A 27,015-nucleotide genomic window follows, 5' to 3' on the forward strand; every position below is an offset into this window, starting at 1 on the left:
GTAAATGTACATGTAAGTCTCTGCCGTTTTGGATTCTGTCAGTAATGACACAGCGTCTTAATTCTGAAGTTAACACTTGTGTTGGGTCCTATATTTTACATTGACCATTTTCCAGTCAAGTGTGTCAGCAAAGAAAAGGACGTTAGAATTTAGGGTTGAATTGTTCAGCCAGTTTCACCATTACCAAGTACCGTTCATCTGGTTGACCAGTACAAATTTATGAGGCTAAATGAGCTTTTAGAAAAGGCACAAACGTACTGAAAATGTCATTCAGCTGCTGAGCAGTTTGCCTCAAAATCCTGGTCTCCTTTTTTTCCCAGTTCATAATGCAAAATGTGACTGGATCCTACAAAATGAGTCTTAAGGCCATTTTTCCAGTACACATGTACATGTAATTCTATCCCAGCATGGATAAGGAAGAGCTATAGTCTTTTTCTTTGTGCTCGTCACTGAGTCTGTCTTCCTTGGGGGAATTGGAGACTACGTGGGCGACATACTATGAGGGCTTCCGTTGATTTACATTATGCATTAGTCTTTTCTAAGGCTGTAATATCAAAGGTGGCTCTGGGGACTTGTGACTCATTTTGATAGGCTTGGTCACAAAGGTGGTGAATATAAGATAATTGTAAGAGGATAATCTCTATATACCGGTATTTGATATCGGGAGGATTATCCCCAGTTTAATATTCCGGCGGGATAAGGAATCTAATTCAGTTTAGCCCTGTGTTATTAATTTCTTTTCCTGTCTGCCAGGTGGCTTTGTCCTACTCCAACATTCTGTGGCCGTGGTCTGGTTTCCTGGCTGTCTCCATCACGGTGTCAAGCAGTGCAGCCTCCTGGCAGGGCATAGCACAAGGGCAAATAACACTCACCGTAGAGTCACCACCAGGGGTATGTTCTATCTGAAGACATTTTTTGATGGACAGTGCATGAGCATAAGAGTACATTGTTTGATGCTGTCTTTTGGAGACCGTGCGTATATGTACGTGTATGGCCAATTTCTTACTAAATCTTCAAATCTTACTGTGCCCCCCCCCGGATCAACATTGTACTAGCTGCTTTGTGAAATTGTGACCTCTGTTCTTTAGGTCAGGTGTCAACATTGTACAGTGAATGTTAGGGTCCTCATTTTGAGTTAAAGAACCACTTCCCAATTGATAACTGCATGGAGTTCTGTTCTCTCATGCTTGGAGTAACGTGAATACACTCTCTTCAGTCCCACCTCATGCAGAGCGTGGACCGAAAAGTGGAAGTTCTGTCGAAACTTAAGGTTGTTGAAATAACGACAAGACTTTTTGGCTGTGCAGACCGGAGAGGACAAGCCGCGGCAGTCAGTTCTCAAGCTACCAGTGAAAGTACAGATCATCCCCACGCCCGCACGCAACAAACGTATCCTGTGGGACCAGTATCACAACCTACGCTACCCACCGGGGTACTTCCCGCGCGACAATCTACGCATGAAGAACGATCCCTTAGATTGGTAAGTTGGCATGTCATGTTAACCCTTTCGCTGAACACTGAGCACAACTCACACCTCGGAACAGTGTTGAGTTAAGTTTTCCTCCGTGAAGTATGACTTCCATATAAAAAGAATGTGCCTGATCAACATTTCCCGAAAAGAGAATAAAGGGACCTGCTCAGTTTTCTACACGGAAGTGATGGTATTGTTTGGCATGTGCTACCTTCAGGCCCTCAAAGTGAGGGATTCAGTCCATTGTAAAATTGAATTTGTCCTTGTTTTTTTTCTTTCAGGAACGGGGACCACATCCACACCAATTTCAAAGCCATGTATGAACACTTGAGGGAAGCTGGGTTCTTCGTGGAGGTTCTTGGAGCACCGTTCACGTGCTTTGATGCCAAACAGTATGGTAAGACAGATGGTCACTTTGCGCCCTTCGTAGTGGTTGTTATGTCCAGCCTAGCTTCCAGCAGGTCGTTACAAATGCAGATGGCACACAAGATGAGATGCAGGCGGTCATGGAAGAGACAATGTGAGAGGTCATTCTGTCAAAAAATGGGAATTTTTATTTTTTAAATGCCTCTCTCAGGTGGTGATGTTGCCTCTTGAAGCCAAACCGATATTTCAGTTTGATGTATTTTTTTATGGTCAGCTATTTTGTTTGCCAATTTTTTAGTAATAAGGACAAAATTGGCAAAATATAGTACGCAGTACTAAGCAAGAAAGATGTCGTTGCATGCCCGTCATACCAGCATGCCTGTTTGTATCAATCTTTTCTGGCGACTTGATGGAGAAAGAAAAGTTTATTCAAGTTTAACTTCACCGACTATCGCCATTTCTGTCTGTGTCAGTTGGGAAAGTCCCCGACGACATTTTATGTCAGTGTAGCATGGGGAGCCTTTTTATTAGCGGCGGTCCTGGCGATTATAATGATTATGTTTAAGCTAGGTGTTATGTAAACCTGTGCGTGCATAACATAATCACCGCTGTCATGGCTGTCGACAGCTAATGTTTGCTCTGTCATTTCACACAAGTTGGTTAGTAATTTAGGCAAATGCTTCCTTGCCACTGTTGGATTATTGCTGACTTTTGATTGAAGACGGAGCCAACCTGTTAGCTCTAGTTGACAGGTTTTATTCTGAAGGGTGTGGGTTGCCCTGGTCAAAAATGGCCCCCTGATGTTTGAGCTCTTGCGGAAACCTTTACATCTACTGGCCCTTGCCGCTATGACCGGAAAAAAAAACTTGTTTCACGAAGCCTAATATTGCAGGCTTCTTGTTACTATCCATTCATGAACCGTGTTCAGACGCGCACCTCTTGTGCAGATTTCTAGCAGTTAAAATCCTTCCACAATAGCCCACTGTACAATCTGTGCGGTCAAGTAATTTAGGTCTTTTTCCCCAGCTGAGGGTCCCACTGAAATGTTGTGGAGGATGGCTTCAGTAGCAGCATGGTCAGTAACAAACTGGTGAACACAAAGGTGGCCATTCACTGTCACACAGGCAACAAATACTTTCTACCCATTTGGCATGCCTCCTCATTCATCCCTCTCCTGAGTGGCGCCAGTCCCTGGCCACCCGTAAAGCTACCCCTATTAAATTCCTTTTTTTTTTCTGTACGATTTGGCCTGGGCACTCAAACGTCCGCTCACCACAGCACCGTGTACGGTACTTCTTTTGATATCCCCGGAGAAAGAAAAATGGCATTTGTATCCTGCACAGTGTTGGATTTCAAAACTGATTCGTCAGTAGACAGTTTAAGCTCTTCCTAATGGTCGAGAGCCCGTCACATGGCCGGTCTTAAACTAGTGATGAATCACCAGCTGGTTCATCGCATTCAGTGGCAATTTAAGGAGATTTGAATGCGGCTCGTTGCAGCCGGCACATACATGTACTGTTGCAAGGCTGGAGGGTTTATTAAATAAAAAATGAATTCAAGTGTTGAACAAAATGGTCAGAGATTTTTTACTTAAGGCATTTACGAATGGTTGCAGCTCGGGCATCAGTCGCATCCATTCTCCTGAGCCAGTCTAAGACCAGCCAAGTACATATTCGTTCCTTTATTTCACAAACAATTTTTAATGAAAATATCAAAACGTTTAGCTGTACAGATCTGATCCGTGTCACAGACATCATACAACAAAAAATCTGGCTCTAGTTAATAAGATTTCTGAATGCCGTAATAAAGATTGTAATCTTGTCTGGGCTTGATGATTTTCCCATACTGATTGCTTTGACATTTCCACCCCTACTTACCACTTGGCCCCCACTCTAGGTTCAGTGGCGTAGCTTTTGAAAACTGGAGTGTGTGGAGATAAATTGAAGAGGCAATAATTCATGACACACAAGCGAATCGATGTTGACTCTTGGGCTGTGTAGTGGTTCCCGCAGAATAAAAGGATCTTCATCCCTCATACCTTTCCCATACTACATTATCTATAAGGGTAATTCAAGAAACTAGGGGCCTGTTTTTTTCATGTCCCTGTCACATCTGACATATGATTTAAGTTGAGAACACATTTTCTAATTTCCAAGAGTGATGAATTTATGCAAATTGCATGCCAAACAAATAGTAATAATTTGAAATCAATTCTTGTGATATTTCCATGTCAAATAACCAAGGTTTGATGTAACATTTTGATGACACAAAAATGTCACACTATTGGACCCCTAATTTCTGGAATTACCCAAAATTCAGGTTAAATTATCTGGATGTCTTTTTTCCATCCACCTAATTGCCCTCATTTTTATATCACACTGTTTATTCTCTGAACTTCACTGGTACCGGCGCAAGTACATTCACTGTATAACATTGTTTTTATTGGTTATTGGTTACCTGTGTTTTGTCTGTGTTTATTTTGAATTTCTTCATTGGTTTCCCGTTTGTTTGGGGTTTACCTGTGTATTGTGGTGATCATTGCTTACCTTACACAAGCTTTTGCTTTTGTAAGTTTCGCCACCTCTTCTCAAATTAATCTTCTGATATATATTTTGTATGTTTTATGCAATAAGCCTGACCATGAAGAGGAAGTAAATGTCACTGGTTCCATATTCAGCATTTCATTTTTCTTTTTCTCCGTCTTGTAGTCTCATTTCTTCCCACCATATTGATTTTCGTTCAGGGACTCTCCTAATTGTCGATCCGGAGGAGGAGTTTTACCCGGAGGAAGTGTCCAAGCTGAAGCGTGATGTTGATCAAGGGTTGTCCGTCATCATCTTTGCCGACTGGTACAATGTGACCGTCATGAAGAAGGTTAAATTCTATGACGAGAACACAAGGTATACCGGGTAACTCATGTCAGGCATTAGTTTAAATAAGCCATGCCGCCGTATCCAAATCAACAGGCTGCAGCTAAGAGTTCTGTGCATGTCTACTGAAAGTGGCTAGCCATTGGCAATGATGGGTTGTGCTGTGCCTGTCGTCACTTTCTACAGCCATAACGTTTGGTTACTGCCCATCTCTCACTCAGAACCGAGTCTTACAATAGCTTGGCATGTCACTGTCATTAAACAAAGTGCCAGAGTAATCCTTGTCATCTCATTGGCAGGCTGTTGATCACATGTCATCTAGTTATTTAGTTTTCAAAACTCCGGCACGGTCATGCCCCCCTCCATAAAAAGACATTTGATTCCACTGTTGATGTATCCATTAAACTTCTGTCTATCCGTTGCATGGTCCCACTGTTAGTGCTGCTGTTAACAAGGCTTTTTAAAAAATATACAATGCGGGATCCATTCAACATGGATTCTTTCAAGATTTATTCTGCTGTTTTATTTATAGAACAAATAACAAATGTTTGACACGCATGCCGTAGACGAGATTAATTCCTTCCAGTGACAGATGAATTGTTGCATGGAATGACACCTCATGAACTTAGCTGTATACTTAGCTACTACCGTTTACTTTTACTCTACCGTTTGTTATTGACCTCGTCCATGACCTCCGTTGTAGGGTTGCTTTGATTCAACTAATAATTGGTGCACAAACAGGCGCCGCAATCGTTTCGTGGAACATTCCAATTTTTCCGGGCTTCGTCACAGGAAAATGAAGTACTCTAGTGAATTACTTCTCTAAGTCAGATTTATTGTACCAATCAACAGAGTCGACACTTGTCTGATGGAGTTTTGCATCATCTCAGCTTTTATTCAGTGCGTTTTACTCATTAACTTCCAGTTAGTGAACCAACATTTTTTGCTCCTCTTCAGGCAATGGTGGATGCCGGATACCGGTGGCAGCAATGTCCCGGCCATTAATGATCTGCTGGCTCCATTCGGCATGGCGTTTGGGGACGGTGTCTACGAAGGGGAGTTATCGCTCGCCGATCACAAAGGTACGGTCCACCAGTGTATCTGAAGTCAATGAGTTCAGATTGAAAGTCTCTTTGCCATCGTTAGATCGTTTTGTCTCTCGTTGCCAGCTTTTATGCATCAGTGTTGTGTCGTCAAGACCCCTTACGATCATCACAAAGACCCTACACGGTTACCACAAGACTAGCACAAGACCGCCAGTCTGAATTTAAATGAACTGCAGCAAAAAAATTTCCTTTACTATTGCGCATTTTACTTGTGACTGGCCCTGTGTCTTGTCTTTACGAAGCTCTAGGCAATGGTACTATTGTGTGGGGAACCTCCTGGTCATGGAATGTAGGTCAGTAGCTATCTGTCTCATCGGACGCTGTCTTCATAGGAAAATTACAACTGCTTGTTCAGGTCATCAGGTACGCTCAGTGTGCAAATGTTCTGTGCACGTAGATATCTTTGAAATTTGGCCCAGCCGATGCCGTCGCAAAAATTTGAAGTCCAATCTGCAGATGCTCACGGCGGCCTGTAAGACGCCATGTCATTAATCTGGCCCCCTTATTTTTTGCAGCCTCGTTCCTCTCTGGTAGCGGCATCGTCAAGTTCCCCTCCGGAGGCCTCCTCATCCACCACACCTTGAGAGACCAGGGGGAGGACGTCATCCTGGGCAAGGGGGACCTGGTCAACAGCGTGCCCATCCTGGGGATGTATCAGCACAGTCTGGAGTCGGGCCGCATCGCTCTGTATGGAGACTCCAACTGTCTGGACAGCAGTCATATGAAGACTGGTGAGTCTTGGAACCGTGACCATCCAGGCCTAGTTTTGATAGGAAGGGCTCAAAATGCACGCAGTAAAAACTCTGCAGGTTTTAATGCAAGTTATTGCAAAGTACATGTTAATGATCCAGCAGCCATATTCCTGCTTGTTTAGCTCAGAAAACAGGCTGTGCTACATTAAGTAACAAAAAAGCTGACATACTCTCTCGTAGCTCCCAGAAACATGGTTATTAGAAATGCTCATTTTATTTTTCAATATTGCCTCTACTTCCTATGCATGTCGAAATCTCAGAATGCTATTTGTGATATTATGCTTTGGTCTAAACTCTATTCCAGTGGATGGCAGATGTTTTGTACATGTAGATGTCAAAAATTTGTAAATCTCAACAATTGTAGGTTTGACCCAAAGTGCAAATTTTATGCTAAAATGTCCTTAAAGACACATTCCGTCCAATTTGGAAGCTCAACATCATGCCTTGTATCAAAGTTCCGGTATAAATATTGAAGGATATCATAAGCATTCTAATGATGTCTGATGTATACTTGTGTGTAGTCGTGTGTAGGAGGGTGGGTCCTCCTATAGTTTAACTGCACATATGTGCACGAATGCCCACAGTCGTGTGTGCGTGTGTGTTCTATGTTGAACACAAATATGCACAGGTTCAATGTGTATCCGGTTGGTAAGTGCGACGTCACTTCAGTTTAAACCACGCCCACTGCACATGCTCTGCACATAGAGTTACATTTGTTGATCGCCGTTTACATGGAACCTGAAGTTTACGTGGAACTTCAGCAATCGTCCAATGGCAGGCTGCAAATCGTGGTGCGTCCGCCTTTGTGACAAAGTCACTTACGAACCGGATACAGTTAGTTGCCAGCACAAAAGGACACAGGTTCTTTTGTGCAGTCCTCTTCACTGCAGTTGGTTTACTGCACAGTTATGCACATGAAACAGTGAAGCACAGTTGTTGGACAGCACAAAAGTGCAATCTGATATTCCTTTGAGGGATACTCGGCGCAGTACACAATATGACACAGCTGTGCATCTTTGCGCGGCTTACCGACTGACCCAAAGAGTGACTTCAGCATAGGAGGGTTTTAAAGTTGGCCAAAGCTGTGATTTTGATACATGCCTAAAAGTTGAGGAGACAGAACTGTTGCTACAAGGTTGGGCAGCTGGAGAGTATAAGCCAACCCTGGGTCATCCATACCAGCTGCGAGTCTGTTAAATTCAATCAGTGGAGGGCCGTTTCAACCAAACTCTATAAAAGGCATATCCCTAGTGCGAAATTCCACAAACCATGGACTTATTGAAGTGGTTAAATAATTATACACGTGTACGTGGCTCCTCTTTGCTCTTATGCATGTAGTAAGTTGTGCAGTCGTCCCAAATCTATTATAAAGGGCCTTGTGAAATTAATCTGAAGTGAAGAGGTATACTTTAAGCAAAGTCAAGTCTGTAAGCCAATCTTACAGAATGAATCTGTACAGGCCTTGTCTCCCTCATTGCATCCATTTATATCAGGATGTCAAAAGTGTGATCTCAAAATGAAAATGTGCCTTTCTGATGCATATGAAACTCTGAACAGTGACATAAGTTCACAGGCTTGGCTGGTTCTCTTGTAGTCAGTTCAAACCTTTCTATCTTGAACAATGTCGGTGCCTGGCAGCCATGGTAAGAACATCTGTGTTTTGTATCTGTGGCACTGATCAGATTGTTTCTGGCTGCTGGAAGCCCTCATGCAGTACACGGCCTTCGACAACGTGGCTCCCATGTTCAGCCAAGCCAAGCGCAACCCTCTGCCCCCAGCCACAGCATTGCCTACGAGGATGGAAGGTAAGTTGTTTTCATTTAATCCTGGTCTTTCAGACAGGACCCTGTGTAGGGATGAGTCCGTGTTCAGTGTGCTCCAGGAGGATGTTGTAATTACGGAAAGAAAGATTGTGTCAGCCGTTGTGTAAAATGAGTGCCCCTGGGCAATTTGAGTAACAGCAGGTACGGTGCCTCCGCCCTTCCAAGAAACCCTCTTGAGGACAGTGATTGCATGACAGGGTTCATTTATTTAGCATAGCGACGACGCCCCGTTAGTGTAGACGGACTGCGCGCACGCACAGGTTTGTGCGCCCTTGGCTCAGGATGCGCTAAGCTGGTGTGACCAGTTTCTGTTGGAATGCAAGGTCTTCAAGTCAAGTGTGTGCTGGGCGCCGTAAGTCGTAACGGTCCGTACTAGCCTCTCTCTACTCTGCTGTCAAAGGAGTATTTCTAGAGAGAGGGGACAGGCAGTCTTCCACTGAACCTCAAACGCATCAAGGGGCCAATTTGTTGCCGATGGTTCTGGATCTCGATCACATACTGCGCATATTTTACGCACTTTTCAATTTAATGTATGTCTTGTGCTTTTGCTGTTTTTGTAATTCTGGTTCTTGAGTACAAAAAGACTGCAGAAGAAGATTAATGACTTACCGCACTCTGGACCTACATTTGATTGGCTTAACAGTGGGGAGAGTGTCTCCACACTCTTTACCATCCTGTAGTAGATTTTAATGAAAACATGGCATGGAAACATCAGTGCACTTCTCAGGTTCAGCCCAGACAAATGAATTTTCAATCACGGGTAGTATTATTGGCGGCTTTTTTTTTTCAGTGTGCCAGGTGTTTGAAAAAATATTGAGATTTTTTAACAGGCACACCAACATTTTTGAAATGCGAAAATTATCCAAATATATGCATGGCATTATTGTACATATGCTCACGAAGGCTTTGGGGGAAACAATGCACGTCAAGTGATATTGGCTGGGTTAGATAGATGGCATTGGGCCGGCCATGTACAGAAGGCTGGAAAAAGAAAACCATGCATGTCTGTGTTCAGAGTCTAAGCCCAGCAAAGTTATTTAGGTCGGCAGAAATTGCTTCAATTCTTTTTCTAAATGTCTGTGTTTCCCGTCTCATGTGTTTTTGTTTGGTCATTACCAGTTATTTTAAATATACCAGTACATCTGGTAACCAGTGAAACAATTTTTTTCCTTTATTGACTGTAAAGTGTGGGTTGTTTTGAATTGATGACTAACATGGCAAAACGTTTAGGGTGGAGTTTGAGCTTAAAAAAGGTAGTTTGGGTTTACCGCACTTGGACACATTTTCTTTCTTTTGTGTATCCAAAGTTGCCTGCCAGTTCGCCACCTGTGTGTTTTTGTCAGCTTTATTCACTCACAAGGTACAGGTTGGATGTAAAAAGTTGACATTCTTGTGAAATTCTCTCATACAGGTACATGTACCTGAATGAGAATCTAAACTACAAACTATTCTAACAGGATGTACGTGCATTTCTGTCACTGAATTTGTCACTTTGCGTGGTGAACCAAACCGGAAAATCGTCACGCAGCGTCCGGGTTCATTTTTACTTAGTGCGTCACAGCTGTCAGAACTTCATGTCGCTTTAATGTCAGAGTGGAGTGTGCTGTGCTCAGACCGTGTGAGGTGGCGCACGGCTCAGGCAATGATTTTTGCATGGAACACGGCTGTTCTACAAACACTTCCTGGGCAGGAGCCCGCCTCTGTATTCAGCAACTGTGCTTCCATTCTCGATTGGCAAATTCTTTGGGATGGATGGAGCCTGTTGACAGTCAACAGGCTTATCGTCCACAGGTGGAACAGCTTGGTAGGATTATCACTGTATAATGTATGAGGAAAAAGCAGAATTTCTTTATTATGCTGGTAATGTACACGCCACTTGATTGTGATTCTGCACACACACGTGCAGCTGCGCACATGTATATTGCAATTACATGCATGTCGCAAAAAATGAAAAGCAAAGTTAGGCGTCACCATAGCCAGAAAGCCCATTGCGTGATCTTCCATTTTGGTATGTGGCATGGCTCCATTTCATTCTGTTCCAGAGATATGACATATTTTCGTATAAGTTCATTCTGTGGAGTTTGAGAACTTGACAGAATAGAGAAAAAAAGGCTTTGAAAAAAGTTGAGTCTTGTACAGACTAGGGCTGTTTGCAAATACTCGACTTCGGCTCCATCTTAGGCTTCAGCCGTTTTTTTACTTCCTGACTTTAAAGTTGTAAGCGTAAGAGTAAGTCTGATACAGTGTTGTAGTTAAGACCAGTCACAAGACCAGACACAAGACCAGTCACAAGACCAGACACAAGACCAGTCACAAGTAATGGGGTGAACAATGACAAAGGAATGCTTTTGTTGCAGTTCATTTAAACAGATTGTGGCTTGAATTCAGACTGGAGGTCTTGTGTTGGTCTTGTGAAGCGTCTTAAGTGGTCTTGACCACAACACTGGTCTGATAGTGCCACAAAACATCAAGTAAGATGCAAAAGAGCCAAACATTTACAGTACTTCAATTTAATATGCTTCAGGCCCACAATCGGGGATTGGTTTCGGAGACGAAGCCTGAGATAAAGACGAAGTTGAGATTTGGAAAACAGCCCCAGGCTTGGGAGACAGGCTTTTTAGTCTTCCTAGCAAGCAACATGTTCCCTGCAGACATTTTTGTTCATAAAAGCCTGAAACTGTAGTAATCAAAGATGCCATTTCTTGACACAAACAAAACTGAGGTTCCATGAGGAATGTCACCCCTCAACTTGGGGGGGGGCACTGCAGGAAAAGGCATAGTGCAACATTACATCACCTTTTCCTGCAGCGTGCCATGTATAGCACATGGATGAATATCCAGGAATATTTCATATTGTGTACCTACCAGTATACACACTGTGTCCAAAAAAATGTACTCATTTCATGAAGTACACACACACCTTGATCTTCCACACTGGACCCTTCCACAAACACTTGAAAAATACCACAGAAAAGTGGCGTACATATGCACCCTGAAATAATTAATGTCTTAAGTTTATATCATTAACACAACAGAGCTGCATGCACGTGTACATTGTATGCGTATTGGCAGCTGGGACATCACTTTACAAAAAAGAGGATAGTATACATGTACTGTACAAATGGCTTTTTTCCATTATACTCAATGTGTGTATTGCCATGTGTCTATAGATATATACAAAAGGTCTACCGTACCATTTCATCCCCCATTAACAGCACCGTGTACCTGAACCGATTGACCTGTTACATGTTGCACCATTGCCCAGTGGAGATCTCTGTGACGGGTGCACGTAAAGGGGAAATTAAATTCATGCATATTTCTATGGCATGGCAAGGCAATGATAATGCTGCCAAAGCTGTAGGGTGCAATGCTCATCCTGGAAGCGGGAGGATTGAAGGCGAACATAAAAACCACAGTCAACTCAAACCGCTTCCACTGAATATACCCTGGAATCTGCCCATTTGCCATCTGCCCTGATATTGGATACGGTACATTACCTCTGTGCCCCCCCTCCCCCATTATTAGTTGGCAGCCCTGAAAGACTGAACGGGATGTAAGGGCTACGGATCTGGCTACACACAGGTACATGTGCAGTACTTGTAGTAGCTTTGCAAAAGTGCCCCTGAAGAAGTGAAATACAGAAAATTCCTACTACCTACATGTACATGTCCGTGTATGTGTATATATTCTCTTGCATTAGCAAATGGCAAGCGATCCAGGGAAGTACAGTGTACATGTTGTGTGCAAGTACATGTTCTAATACATGTACCACTAGCATAATCTGTACGTGTGCTTGCACTTTGTGAGCGGTTCCCTGCCTCCCCCCCACACCCTCACTTGTTTCACATACGAAGTGTGGACATTCCTTTGTTCTCCTGTGGTTACGTAAATGCTCTATTTTCTCCCACTAGGATAACTTCTTACGAGCTGGATTTTCGATGAGGATTCCCTGGACGGTTCCTCTTCATTTTGCCATGGATAACCGTGACACCCAAATGCCTCTGAAACTGTTTTTCAGAGAAGGCAGAACATTGTGTGGATGTGTGCAAGTCCACACAATGCCATTGCACCCTGCATTATGTGGACCTCTTTTGTGCAGAGGTCCACACTATGTATGACACGCCTGTACACATGAAGCCGCGCTACTTGTTACTCGGGCCAAACCATCCCTTCTCGGGCTTACACAATGATTATCCCCAAATGTTAATGGTATTGTCAGCATGATACAGTTTGAACTAATTGCCTCACTTTCCCTTCTAAGCAGGATGTGCCAGCAGTCCTCTTGGGTGTACGTGGGCGTGTGTGCGTGGCCTGCCTCTATATCACGAGCATGTGATCATGTTCCAGGAATTGCTCCTCGTAGTTTTGCCAGCACTGTGCAAAAAAGAACAGCTGGTCCCTGACCAACATTATCCCTGAACACTTTGTTGGGGCACTGCATTAGCCAATACTAGGGGCAGTCCTGATAGCGTTAAGGCACAGGACTCAAAATGTCGTGAAGCCTGTAAAAAAACTTGGCTGATTTCTTGCAAATGTCATGTAGCATTTTGTTGGCGCTCTGCTTACGCTCTATCTGTGTACACGTGTACGTGCATACATAGACGGGCATGCTTGCTCTTATTTGCAGCATGGCCAACAAGAACTCACAGTCCCACTATTTGTCATTGAAATGAGAGTATGCACATGTACACGCTCAGGCACGTGTTCTTGTTTGTCTGGAATTGGCTATTCTTAGGAAGTCTTGCAGAAGATAATCTCCAAACTAAGCCATCAAATAATCTCATGCATTGCATGAGGATTTATATTTCGAAATAGGATTTCCAACTCTTTGGGGGATAGACTTTTTGGATTTCCTTCTTTTTTCGCCCGATATACCTTTGCATATGTATGTATTTTGTATGAGATGGAAATATTGGGTCCCATGTGAAATTCCAAGCCTTGAACAACACCGACCAAAAAGAAAAAAAAAGGAGAGAAAAGAGAAAAAAACGTCCTCCTGTTGGGCAGTAGAACGAATCAGGGTAAAGGGAGATTGGAGCTATGCCCTTGCTGATGGACAGTAGAGCCAGGTTGAGATGGAGGGAACCTGGTAGAAGAGGGCCGTCGTGTCTTGGTGCGAATCACAGGCCATCGCCTTTTGTGTGACTTATATAGCAAAGTCATGTGTGTGACAGGCATTAGTGTAAGAACCAGCACGTGAGCCAACATGCGTGCATACTTCATTCATTTGCGCTGCACTTCCTGGTTCAAAATGGCACCACATCACTTCAGTGCTCTGTAGCGATTCGCTTCAGGGATGTACGTGAAAAGGGGTGATTGCAGGGGAATTGCGTGCATCCAGATGATGATGAAGGCACAATGGATCACAGCCGATCGAGGCGAATTCATCCGTTCCCTTTAATACTATAGTTACTCCTCCTTTCATAAGACAGGTTATCCTCACAACAACCCTCCTTCCCATTTCACCTCCCGTCATCTGAAAGGGCCCTCGCAGATTGAAGCCTAGTGTGGAGTCAAGCCCACAAATATTGGCTACAGTTAACCACAATGTCGATATTCATCACCCACCCCCCCTGGCATGCCTGGGAGCCCACCAGCTCCGTCCCGACCGCTGGCAACCTGTTTCAAGTTGCACGCCACCTTATTTTCTTAACCATCCTTGACCGGTAACTCGAGGAGAATTGTTCAGCGAAAGTTGTTGTTGTTCACCCCATGTACACGTATTAACGTCCCCCTGGAATCCTCAGCCTGTCAGGGTAGCCATGCTTCTGTCAATTTCACTCTGATGAGCTGCCGTGCTCTTTGATTTCGCAGAGTAAATTGGCTTTTATTTCTGTGTGGGTCACATTGATAGAGCTGGCAGGCAAGCATGTATTTAATTGTTATGTGTATTGGGTCATCCCAATACACAGAACTGTGATGTGGGCCCTAGCCTCTCATGATGATGAGATTGATCTGTTAGGGAGAGACTGTGTCATCCCCCCCCCCTTTTGTGGAAAAAACACTCTGTAGGCTTATTTTGACACTTACACATTCGTGTTTATGTGTTTAGGCAATATTACGTATATTGGAACTTATAAACTCCATGTTTATGTAACAGTAGCGAGTGTAAATTGATTCACATTAAAGATCAGTCAAAATGCCTTTCAAAATGGTTATTAAGTGGGGCATTGGTCATTATTACCCATATAATGACCAAAGATCGTATAGCACTGCACAGCGGTACAAGATAGAGAGCTTCACCGTGAATACATGTAAAACGTTGTAATCACATGGGTGCCATTTGAGCAAGCGATACGCCTGCGCAATGCACATTAATGCACAGGCGCAGGCGCCGCGGCAGGCACGTACACCTGGCGAGCCTGCGCCTAAGCATTACCATGAACCGCACAGGCGTATCGCTTGCTCAAATGGCGCCCATGGTAATTATACCATTTGGGCAGAGTTATCCATCTTGCGCCTTTGGCGCTATACGATCTTTAATAATGACTAAGATGGCAGCATCTCCTTGCATTTATACATGTAAAAAGTTGTCATTCTGGGAGGCCAGTTCCACCATAAGAATGTGTAGAGGAAAAAAGTGTCGATTAGGGCGGCAAACAAATCTAGCAATTTAACGATGTCACAATACAGCTCTTGCTCTCCCAGAGCGGCTGCAATAGGCTGTTGGTTTCCTCGCCAGTCATTCTCGGCAAATAACAGCGGTCATCTGCCTGAAATTCCTCAGGACCTAATTGCAGGTCAACTTGGGATAATTGAACTGTATCATGCGATCCAGTGTCGACATCACCTTGACTTCCCTCACCTTGAAGATTTTTAAGATGATTTACTACTAATAAACAGCTTGGTGCGGAAGCAGATGACAGTGTACATTAATGCGTTTTTACTATGCTAAGTACGCAGGGTTTACATGTATACCCCACAAAACAGGCTTGCACCTCCTATTGGTCCTATGCTCTTTATCTAGAACAGGGCTACTGGCTGCAATGTACATGTACATAGGCCCTACATGTAATTGTTTTTTAACTGGGATATTGTTCTATTGGTCCAGATGGAGACTTCTTTGCACTGTGAAGGTATACCTCTAACAAAGTATCATTGTATGCACTATGCAGTGACTATGTCTTTTCTATGAGTCAAATTATCAGATGCTATGACTTTAGGATGCCAATTTCTACCTTTTTCAAGCATAGCATGTTGTCAGTATTGCTTCTTATAATGGGAGCAACTGTTTGAAGGCGGATCCATCTTTGCAAGTGTCAAATACATGTACATTGACCCAACAACTGCTAGGAGGTTGACATACATGTGCACTGTACATACACTGACATGGACATGTAGGAAACTTGCGGGAAGGTCATGAGAGGTTGATTGGAAAATCAGGACTTATTGCGTGAAGGGCATTTACTTTACTGTGAAAATGAAATTCTCATGATATTTGCAAAGGGCACAAATTGTAAGGAAGTTTACCACGGAGCAGTACATGTACATTCTAGAGTCTGAGCTCTGCAAACTTGCATTTTCCAACTTTGACATGGGCATATTCTTCGACAAACGGGGCATACACCCCCCTTAATGGAGGAAGTCAAGTGTCTAACTTGCTGCTTTTCCTTAGTCCATCATCACCTCAAAAGCATTATTTCAGAACTAATGAGGTAATGTACATTGCATCGTGGGTATTAGACAAATTATCAGTCCATCTACTGTTCAAAATTTCCTCCACTGGTTTATGTGACTGACATTACAACATCCGAAGCATCGTGACTGACATTACATGTACATGTGACTGACATTACATGTACACGGGACTGACATTACATGTACACGGGACTGACATTACACTGACGTTCAAGCAACCAAATCTTCAAACGACAATTATTTACCCAGTTTATAATATTTGTTCACTTCCCGCACCCTAAACTAAGAAAAGAATGAAGACCAGATTTCAGTTGGTACCCTCTATGCTTTTATGGAAAAGTCATTTTTTTGTGACTGACGTAGCCTAAGCATAATTTGAACTGCCCATCCTTTACATCTCATTGAATTCATATAAATAAAAGTTATTTTCAAAGTGAATTGTGAATTACCAATGTGACTGATCTTTAAGCCAGGGTATGCAGGATTTGTTCCCTGCATATCCATGTGGTTTATACAGTTCATGATTAAGAGAAGGTGACAATAAAAAGGGATGGATATTAACGTACAAATTCATACATTCGAGATCTAATAAAATTAACAAATAACACTGTACACAATGACCATCCTGAACTTAATATGTAAAGTGTTGTGAGCGACTTCATTCCAGTTAAAGTAATGTCCTCGCATTGACCAGTAACATTAATCGCATTGAGAGATAGGTTTTCACTATACATGTTATAATTGACATCAGTGGACAGAAAGATCAAATTTGGTTCCAAATGTTGGGTCCCTGGTATCTAACAGTTAAAACATGTAGGGAACTTTACTGAGATAAAGTCTGGTTGATGACCTATTTTTATACATGTAATTACGTGTATGAATACCAGTGCTCTTCACAAAAAGTGATTTATACATGTATATTCAGAGGCAGTGAGTTTTATATTTTGTTATAACAGTGTCAAATTATAAATCTCGTCTCCTTGGGACTTTCCTTGGTCGTGCTACATGTGCATTTGTACATGTACCAGTACGTGTGCCCACGTTAGTACATGTACATATGCACATGTCTGCTGAGTCAACTGATCGTACTGTCAGATGGGAATGATTTGTGAAAAGTAGGCTGCCGATGCATATTTAATGGAGGCATATAATTTTGTCGAGGGAAGACAGTGACAGGAAGCATCATGCATCATGCTGCATCATGTTGCATCATGTCTTTTGGGGGCGATCCTGGAAGGCCGTCACGTGTACACATGAATGGCTACTGACTAGCATTCTGGTGAGAAAAGAATTGTCCCAACAGTACGGCAAGAGTGCTTATAAACGGACAAGTCAGGTGAAAAGACTACATGTATGTAGTTGATAGATCAGCAATACAATTTCCTGGAGGTCTTCAATTCAAATCACTCTTTATCAGTTACTTTCTTTGTGGAATTGAAAGGGAACTGCGATGTACAGGTGGCCAGAGATCAGTCTGTTGTGGTTTATGTGACATTTTCTGGAGGCGTTTAAGTTCGTTGCCCGGGGTGACTTCTGGAACTCACTCGATACGGTGGATGACAAGAAAGCAATATCCAGCCTGACATTAAATGAGAATTGGGGCATTTACGCATTGCACTGGTTCACACATGCAGTTCTTGTGTCGGCGCTTGACAGTTGGCGGGAACCAGGGAATGCTGGTATTCAGCCTGCGGTTGCATCCATGCAGTTGCCGGGGGAGGGGGGGATAATGTGTGGGAGTCAGGGTCTTGTGGCTACAGCCATTTCCCCGGTTTTGTATTGTCCAGTTTCAACAGGAATAAAACCTTTTTTTTTTAATCCTGTTGCAAACATTTCTGTTGAAAAAACATGTTTTGAAAAATTGCATTCGGAGTGGCTAAAAGTAGGACTAAAACGGGATTTGAACAGACTCAAAACAGTTTTGAAAAACAGTTTTTAAATTGGCTCCTGTTTTTCTAAAAAACAGGATCAGTTTTCTAGACAGCAGGAATTTCAAATACACATGCATGTTTCACTGCTGTATGGGGAACACAACATACTTTCTGAAACTTGTATCCTTGTGGAGACATGGCTTTGTTCTCCAGTACTAATTGGGTTGCGTGTGAAACGATGTTTTCAAAATGCTCCCATTTCAACATGAATCACTTTCCTGGACTGAAATTTCGACCGAATGACCCTTATATGAAACACTTCAATTTGCGATGGATTCTAACACATTAAAAATTTCTCCTTTTCGAGCAATGTCCAAATATCAATTTCGTGAAATCCTTGTGGAGACCTATACACCTTTAGAAATTCCTTGTGGAGACCTATTCAACCCATTCTTCTGGGTTTCCACAAGGCACCATATTTCAGCACATGATATTGTAAATGACAGCACTGACTGTATTTGTGCCACATTAATCTACACTCTACCTCATGCACTTAGAAGTGCTCTAGAAATGTATTGAATACATGTATATAGTCTTCAAATCAAGCTGCGTCACACCTGTACATGTACATTTGAGTCTGAATGAGGATTGGGCGCTGTATCTTCACATAGGGGTAATTCCAGAAATTAGCGGTCCATTTTTTTTCGTGTCCCTGTCACATCTGACTTATGATTTTGTAAGTTCAGGACACATTTTCTAATTTCCAAGAGTGATGAATTAATGCAAATTGCCTGCCAAACAAACAGTAATAAACATTGATAATGTGGGACATTATCAGTGTTTATTCTGATCCCGTCTGAACTGAATGTTTCAGAGCCATGTTATTTTGGACCATCTCACAGCTGGGGGGGGGGGAATTGTGCCCCCCCTCCCCCAGAACTCAATTGTCCCGTGCCTGGTCATTTTGAAACTTGGCATGCCAAGACACTCACTGGGTTTTTTGACTGACCTGTCTCGGAAAATGTGAGTCGTGTGATAATGGCATGACCGATTGCACAAAGTCGTCAAAATGACCACGTGATGTGACTGAATATTTTCTAAGACTCAGCACATGAAAAAAAGGGTATCGGAGAAAAATATTAAAGTTATCAGGAATGAAGTGTACTGTATTCCAAAGTCTGGCGCTGTAGTGTTTGTACAATGTACCTTGGCTTAAATAGGAATGCAATAAAAATTTAACCATTAGAGTTGTACATGTAAAAGTGAACCGTGGATGGACAAATCCATGAAAATAGTTTTCTGACCATTTTAAATTTGATTATCCTTTGATAAATATAGTCGAATGCCAAAAAATTCATATTGCACATGTATGTGTATACATGTACTTAACAGTGTATTCAGATGGAGGGAAAACTGTGTCTTTTTCCCTTTTAGGCACACGTATGGTAACGCGTTATGAAACTGATTTAATGCATGCTGTTGTACAATGTACATACATGTATACCTGTTGTTTCATGCATGTAAATTTACATGCACTACATTAATGTTTGCGCAATGACGTGAAGAAATGATGGATGCAATTATTGCGGTACAACATGGAATGATTGATGAGCGTGTACATCACATGTACTTGATGCACGTTCATGTACATCAGTTCATTTTGCAGCAGCTAGTATAGACACACAGTACAGGCCGCTACGGTGCAAAGCTAAGCTGGAATTTCCAATACAAAGAGTTGTCATACACACGTATCATGTGAGCTGGAGGGAGCCTCATCAAACTCTCCATGCAACAGACATTAACATTGCTGCATTAATGCCCTGAGTCATCTCAAGGGTCCATATGTTTTCTGTGTTCAGAGGGTCCATGCATGCAATGAATTTTTCTTAGACTTGGTTTTTGTGCATCTTGAATGTAACAAAATGGTTTGGAATCTTTTTGGAGTTAAGTGTAATGAAGAGTGCACTTTATAAATGCCATGAAAATGTCCCAGCTTTTTCAGACAAGTGAGGACGCCGTTGCTGTGTTGTAAATTCGGGAGACATTGTTCAGTTTACATCTTTCATCTTCAAATTTTGCACCCCAAACTTGCTTTCTAAAAAACATTTCTGAGAAAAGGCTGCTCGCTGGCTCATTGCCATACATACATATAAGTACACAACAACAACATTGATAAATGAGAATTCAAAAATCCAGCTTTTTTTGTTCGCAAATCAATGCAACATTGAGGTTCAGTGCCTGGCGTGACATCACAGATTTACTCATGAAAATGCAAATTTTCATTAGCATAGAAAACAAAAACATGCTCCAAAGTACGGATTGAAATACATGTAGCACAACAAAATTAAATTGCAAATAATGACTGACGGTTAATTGAAACACAGGTGCAAACTTCAAGGGTTGCAGTAAAATGATTGCATTACATGGACATGACCTGTTAACCTTTCAATCTGTGATATAACAGCATTGCAAGTGCATGTACAGTACGTGTACATGTACATATACATGTACGTGTACATGTACATGTACAGTGAATTCCCCATGTTTATGCTGTTTCTTCTTTAGAATATTCTGGTTGCCTGCCAATTAACCAGTGTGAAATGTATGCACAAATTTTTTGCTGTAAAGATAAACCATGCAGGAACATGACATGTACACGTTCCTACATGTACATGTACGCATGTACTGCACATGCCATACGTGTTGATTGGTTCTGCAGGTGGTGCTACGTATATTTGTACATGTACATGTAAATGAGTGCACTGCAGTGCAAAAGGGACTGTGCATATGCTTACAGTGGTGTTTGTAGCCAGGGGGCGGGGAGGGGGAGAGAGGTAACTGTCCCCCATGTGGAAACTCTTCCCCCTCCCCTTCCATGAAAAGAACCTTGCGAGACCACTGCTTACCGTACCGTATCCTGCCAACGAGAAACAAGTACAATAACAGAGGAGAATGTATAAACATATACATATGGGGGTGGAGGTGGAGGGGGTGGGGGAGGTGATATGACAGGAGGGAAGGAAACAAGGACGATAAACATTTCAAGCCGGCCAGGGTGAGCAAAAATGTACTCAAACACTGTAGCCCTAAAGCCTACCTGTGCATGTTTGTAATTTACTCATGGAGCTCAACGATTTAATGAAAATTTGCTGGAGAGCAATTCTCCATTGAAGAACTTTTCCTTCTGATAATGGTCTCAGTTATAAAAACAAAGCCATGAATTGACATTGCAACAAAAGTGCTAAACTGAAACATGTTCATTCTAATTTGGTTCCGGTACAAGTACATGCAAGTGATTCTTCAGATCTTCAATTCTTTGGCCTAGTTTTTTATTCATCCTGCGCCACCGTTCCTTCTTCCGTTTTCACCATGTCTTCCCCCCCAATGCCCCCAAGACCTGAAGCTTGTTCCCCCTGGCCAGTTTCCAGTTTGACAAATACTTTCATCAGGGCAACAGAGGGTAGACAGGGGCCCATGTTAATCATTTGTCTCAGTCCCTTGGTGGCCCGGCAAGGTGAATTTTTTTTTTACTTACTAGTATTATCTAAGCCATCGGCCGCAATAACAGCACTATCAATCAGACGGGGAGGCTGTTTTTGTGGCAGACTGTGCCGTTGCATCGTCCGTCCAGCTTCAGTGGGTGCAGCGGACACCTCCAATGAGACTGCAGACGAGCCGCTGAATATTTCATTTGCCGCATGAAAAATGAATGGCACGCGCCGCGCCGTGCCGAGCCTTACCGGCGAAAGAGTCAGCGTTAAAACCGGAGGTGGAAAATTTGGGGACAGATTTCCTGGAAGCAGAAAATTTGCTTTTGGCAAGGATGGACAACTTACTTCAATAATGGAGACAGAACACGTCTGAAGGTTTAGAATCTACTTATCTGCAGGTGTAGTCCTTCCTGACAATTTGCAGTGTTTGGTCCCTTGAAATGGGACAGAAACCTGACATATGCATACATTTGATTAAAGACTTCCAGGATTCTCAGCTTCGAAATTGAAACTAAATACACACACGGTAAGATCATATTCCTTGGCATAGTGCCAAAGCAATCCATAATCTTGGATGCTCTCCTGAAAGTATAATGTACATACATGTAAGTGCTTCCAATTCCATTTGTTGTTTTTTTTACCTGTTCCTTCATGCTGCAAAGAAGCTGATATTCTTAGAAAGATCTTTGGAAAGAATTTTTTTACAACTCACACGCTACATGTACAGTACATCTAGTCTATGTAGTCCATTTTGTAAAAGAAATCACCTTGTAATGGTAGGTTTGAAAGCTGCTTGACAAAACCCCCACACCTGAATTGCAGTTTAGAACGGTTGGGTGGAAAAGACTAGAACGATATTGTCAATTATGTGGCATCATGCTCACATTGACATTTTTGAAATTTCTCAGGCTTTTATAAAATCTGCTACTCAAATCTGACAGAATTCTATCCGTGTCATGTGTACGATAAGGTCCTATGAAATGAGCGTTGATGCTAATTTTTCCTGTAAGTGTGCATTTGATAGAGCAAGCGTAGCGCAGTCTTCGCGTATTGGGCATCCTAATGCAACATATACACATACATGTACACGTACATGTACGTTGGTTAAAGGGTCCATGTAATGCACTGTTACACCATAGCCCTTGAAATACGCACCGTTGTATTTTAATTAACCTTATGTTTTGGGTCATTCTATAAATTCGGGGTCTAAAAGTGCAATATGTCAATTAGACGTGGACATATCAATGAAATTTATTTGAACTATTTCTATTTGTTTGGCAAATACAGTGTAATTTACATTTATCATTCTTGGAAATTAAAAATGTGTTGTGAACTTACAAAATCATATCTCAGATGTGACAGCGACACACACAAAAATTGGACCCCTAATCTACAGAATGATACTTTTGCTTTTTTAAACCCGTAATTTGTGATGTCATCCCAGGCGCTGAACCTCAATTCACTTTGATCTGCACACAAAAACTGTAAGTTTTTTATATTTTGCTGCAGTAAATTTCCATTATTTTATGTTATATTGTGTTTGTATACTGTATACATTTTGGTGCAGCAATAAGCCAGCAAGCAGCTTTTCTCAAGAATGGATTCAGAGGGCACATTTTAGGGTTCACAATTTGAGCATGAAAGAACCTGGAAACTGAGCAGTGTCTTCCCCCGAGTTGCATCACAGCAACAGCGCCCTCACTTGTCCGGAAATGCTTTCACACCCTTCCAGTATGCTAAACTCCGAAAGGATTTCAAATTGTTTTCATTCATTGAAGTGTATATATAGAAACTGAGTCTAAGAGCACTTCATTGCATGGAGTTTTTACCAATGGTGAGATTTCCTGTTGGTTCATGTTGTCCAGAAAAATGCCTGTATTACATATGGGTACATACCGCTAAGCCGAAAAGTTGCTCTTTTTAACTGCAACTCACGTTTTCAGCTTGGCAGGGCTGAGTCAATTTGAATAATTCACTACTCAAATATTCGACCTTCAATTCGATCGAATATCCAAATATTTGGTCTTATATACTGACTGGCAGATTGTTGATGATTAAACCATATACGTGATCAGTTGCAATAACACATACAATTGTACATTATAATCACTACTGGTACTGGTCTCCAGCCACGATTGAGCAAGATTTAAAAGACGAACCATACTTCTTACCACGCTCAAACATTTTTATTCCTTATAAATGTTTTAATGAGAAATTTACTTGTTCGAGTCGTAAAATTTCTGTCACTTTTCATTTGAATCTGCTTGAAACAAGCCTCCATAGTGCAATTTTTCTCATTTAAAACAAACGAAAAGTGTTTCTTTGTTTTTATGACTTTTGCATTTGAATATCCAAATTCGAAAAATAATATTCAAATATGCAATAATTGATCGATTATTTGGATATTTGGCACAGCTTTACAGGTTGGGTCATGTGGCTCATTATTTCAGGACTTTTTTTCTTTGTTTTTGCTTTGAAAAAAAAAACTCGAAAGAGGAGAAGCTTGTTATATGTAACCACTCTGCATTTGGGGGACGGGAACCCCTGAAATCTTTCAGGATTTGCGAAAGTGACTTTTGGCAAGATCTTTGCAATATCTGGCATTTGTTGGATTTTGGATCTCTGACAACATTTTCAGAACTGCCAAATCCTGTAAAACCTCCCAGTGGTTTTTTGATGGTCAGGGTGAGTGGCATCGTCAAGCAAAGGGTTCTCAGTACCAGCATCTATTCATTTACCGTTACGAAGAAAATTCCGTGGAGACAGAAAATGTACATGTAGGTATCTGTTCCTTTCCTGTTTGACTTGCATTGCAAATTTGTTTTCTGCGTGGCTGCCAGTTTTAATGAAGAAAATATCACCAAGTCCTTGGACCCCTCAAGGGAGGTTACTTGAAACCCTGTATTTCCCCCACTAATTTTGTGTTGTCAGTATCCAATTCCTCTTTGGATGTTAATTAAGCTCTCTCTTTCTCATTTCGCGGCAGTGTGCTCATCTTCAAACATTTTCAGATGGTGCGACACCATTGTACATGTAGATTATCTGCCGTGGTTCAGTTTACACAGGATAACGGTCTGACTCCAAATAACAGTTTCAATGTACTTTACTCTCTCCCACTGGGCATGCAGAGGAGGGTAATGTTGATGACTAGATGTACAGATACTGTACATGCATAAATCATTTGGTTGGGAAAAAACTAAATGCTACTCGGGTTAAGTTTCAGAAATGAGCTTTGTATGAGGAAAGCAATATCTGGAGGAGATTGTTTGAGTGATGTACATGTACTTACATGTAGGGGTGAAAAACATACACGCCTCTAGGCTCATTTCAGCTGAAGGGAGCAATCTGTCCACCTCGAGCAGAAGCACCCCCTCATCGGTTGAAAAGAGCCACATTGGTTGGAAGTGGTCATTTTGTTAGTGGCGATGCGACCGTGACGCGTGCGTTTCTTAATCGATCGGGAACCAGTGAAGTTCAGTTCCAACCAAAGGAGCCTCCGTTGCAAAGTAAATAGTGCTCTCTCTTGGTCCAGCTCAAGGCCCATAGGCCGCCACTAGACCCGGCAGACAGTAGAAGGCAGATTATCAAGGTCTACCAAACGTACACCAATCACCATAAAGATTCAAAGGGCCCAGGCCACATGGTATGATTTTATTTCAGAGCATACAAGGTGCAACTTTTTTTTTTTAAATTCTGAAAGCATTCTGGCGTTCCCTTTGGATTCATCTATATTTGAAACGTGCACTTTTGTGACCTCTGAAAATTCTCTGTGCTCTTCCTGACAAATGAGCAAATGAGGAAGCCGCCGCTGTGATGAAATTTGAGGAAGACTGTGTTTATAGTAGGGTTGCTTGTTCCAACCGTCAACACAAATGTGCCTTTGTGCAAATACTTGTGAGGAAAAACTGCTCACTGTGGCCTGCTGTCATGCGCTGATGCAGCTTCAAATCACCAGAAAACAGAAAGTTTCAGACCTCACGCTATCTACAATTCTGGCAAATTTTAGTGCCGAAACGATCGTTGGTACAGGTTCTTTTGCCGCTAGAACATTTCATTTTTGCTTGTTAATGTACAGAAATTACATCAGCAGAAAAATATTACATCAGCATAAAAATCATGGCACAGGAATGGCCCATAAAGGGTCCATATGATGCATTTCTCATAGACACACTTTAAGGTTTTTTCAGAGTATCAAAAACCTAATTTACCTCTATTTTTCAACCTTAGCCTTTATCACATGTAGTTTCAAGTTTAATTTTCAGCCCTCTTTCAGATGAACTGAAAATGTGTCAAATCAACTTTATTGGTAACTTTTAAAATGGTCATTAGACAAAAGAAATGTTAGGAATTTTTCATCATTTCACTGTCTGTGCAGTTTTGCATTCATTTATAACCTTATTAATAGGTGGGGGAATTAAAATATGCTAAGCTGAACTTTGGTAGAAGATGTGCAACTAACTGTGCAAAATTATGTTTTTATAGACAAGTTAGCCACCGCTTGTCACAGCCTCATATGTGTTGTTTTGAGCAGTACATCGAATAAAGTAACCCCTAGGAATGAGGTTGCAGTTTGCCCCTGCTTTTTCAAAATAGCACCTTTCTTGAAATTATATTTACATGCAGGCACCTGCTGTTTAGTTATTTTAGGTCTGTGGAGAAGGCACTGTTTTTGTTGCTATGTTTTTCTGTTCAGACTGTGAACTCAAAACGTGTTCAATGAAAACATTTCTGGAAAACGTGTTGCTTGTTCCCATATTGTACTTACACAACAATGAACCACTAAGGCAGGGGGTGAAATTTGTCAGGCTATTCATCAGGACTTTCCTGGTACCAGGAGATTTCAAGCAATCTCTTTCAAAAGCTGGGAAATCCTGATTATATGTGTACCAATACGGTGGTTTTACTCATAAAACAGGTTTGCAACTTTTCCTCGGTTGAGCTGATTTCCTCATTTCTCCCTTTAACGATCGTGCTACTGAAGAGTGAAAAACATCGTACAAAGTCTTGTATTTCCTCATTTTTTGTTAAGTCCAAGATTCATGCCTGATTAAAGTTTATTTAGACTTGATTTGATTTGATTTATTAATTATTTCCACAAAATATTATTACCAAAAAAAAAATTAAAAAGAAACAAACTCAACAATTCCCAATAGTTGAAATAGTAGGGATAACACAAAAAAGTTAAATTAACTTATTTCTATTGCGGTCCCAACTGGTGAGAAGATTAATCTGAGTAAGTACAATAGATGACCATAAATGGGTTGTTTTCAGGGATGCCTTAATACCATAGACCCTACACTGCTCTAGGACACCTAAGACCTCTGGTGATTGTTTTGTAGATATTTGATTTTCCTCCCATTTCACCCGTGCCAATGAAAAGAAATTCAGGACAGCAAAAACACACAAAATTGTTCAGTGTTTTTTATGCACAGATCAGTACAACATTGGAGTTTCCCCTCCAGCAGACCTCAACATTTTGCTCACAAGTGTGGAAATAATACATTGAAAAAAAACCCAAAAGAACACCGAAATATCCTTGAAACAGAAAATATAAGAGATTGAAATACAGAGTTACATTCTTAAGCATGTTTTAGTAAACTAATTGAATATCATGGACCCTTTACAAA

The 27,015-nt window shown here is 41.7% G+C and overlaps 1 protein-coding gene across 4 annotated transcripts in view; it reads left to right on the top strand.

Annotated features, from left to right (window-relative positions):
* Window positions 1-27,015, top strand: part of mbtps1 (membrane bound transcription factor peptidase, site 1) — a 102,514-nt gene that overhangs the window by 26,138 nt on the left and 49,361 nt on the right. For all 4 annotated transcript variants that reach the window (XM_022245228.2, XM_087138094.1, XM_022245227.2 and 1 more), the window contains exons 15-21: window positions 754-891; window positions 1,308-1,480; window positions 1,753-1,868; window positions 4,581-4,737; window positions 5,665-5,789; window positions 6,329-6,544; window positions 8,248-8,370. In XM_022245228.2, coding sequence (XP_022100920.2) covers window positions 754-891; window positions 1,308-1,480; window positions 1,753-1,868; window positions 4,581-4,737; window positions 5,665-5,789; window positions 6,329-6,544; window positions 8,248-8,370 — 1,048 coding nt within the window. The remainder of the gene's footprint in view (window positions 1-753; window positions 892-1,307; window positions 1,481-1,752; window positions 1,869-4,580; window positions 4,738-5,664; window positions 5,790-6,328; window positions 6,545-8,247; window positions 8,371-27,015) is intronic.

Source organism: Acanthaster planci, linkage group LG06 (genome assembly GCF_054643075.1).
Source record: "Acanthaster planci isolate LZ-2023a linkage group LG06, COTS_SCS, whole genome shotgun sequence".
NCBI lineage: Eukaryota > Metazoa > Echinodermata > Asteroidea > Valvatida > Acanthasteridae > Acanthaster > Acanthaster planci.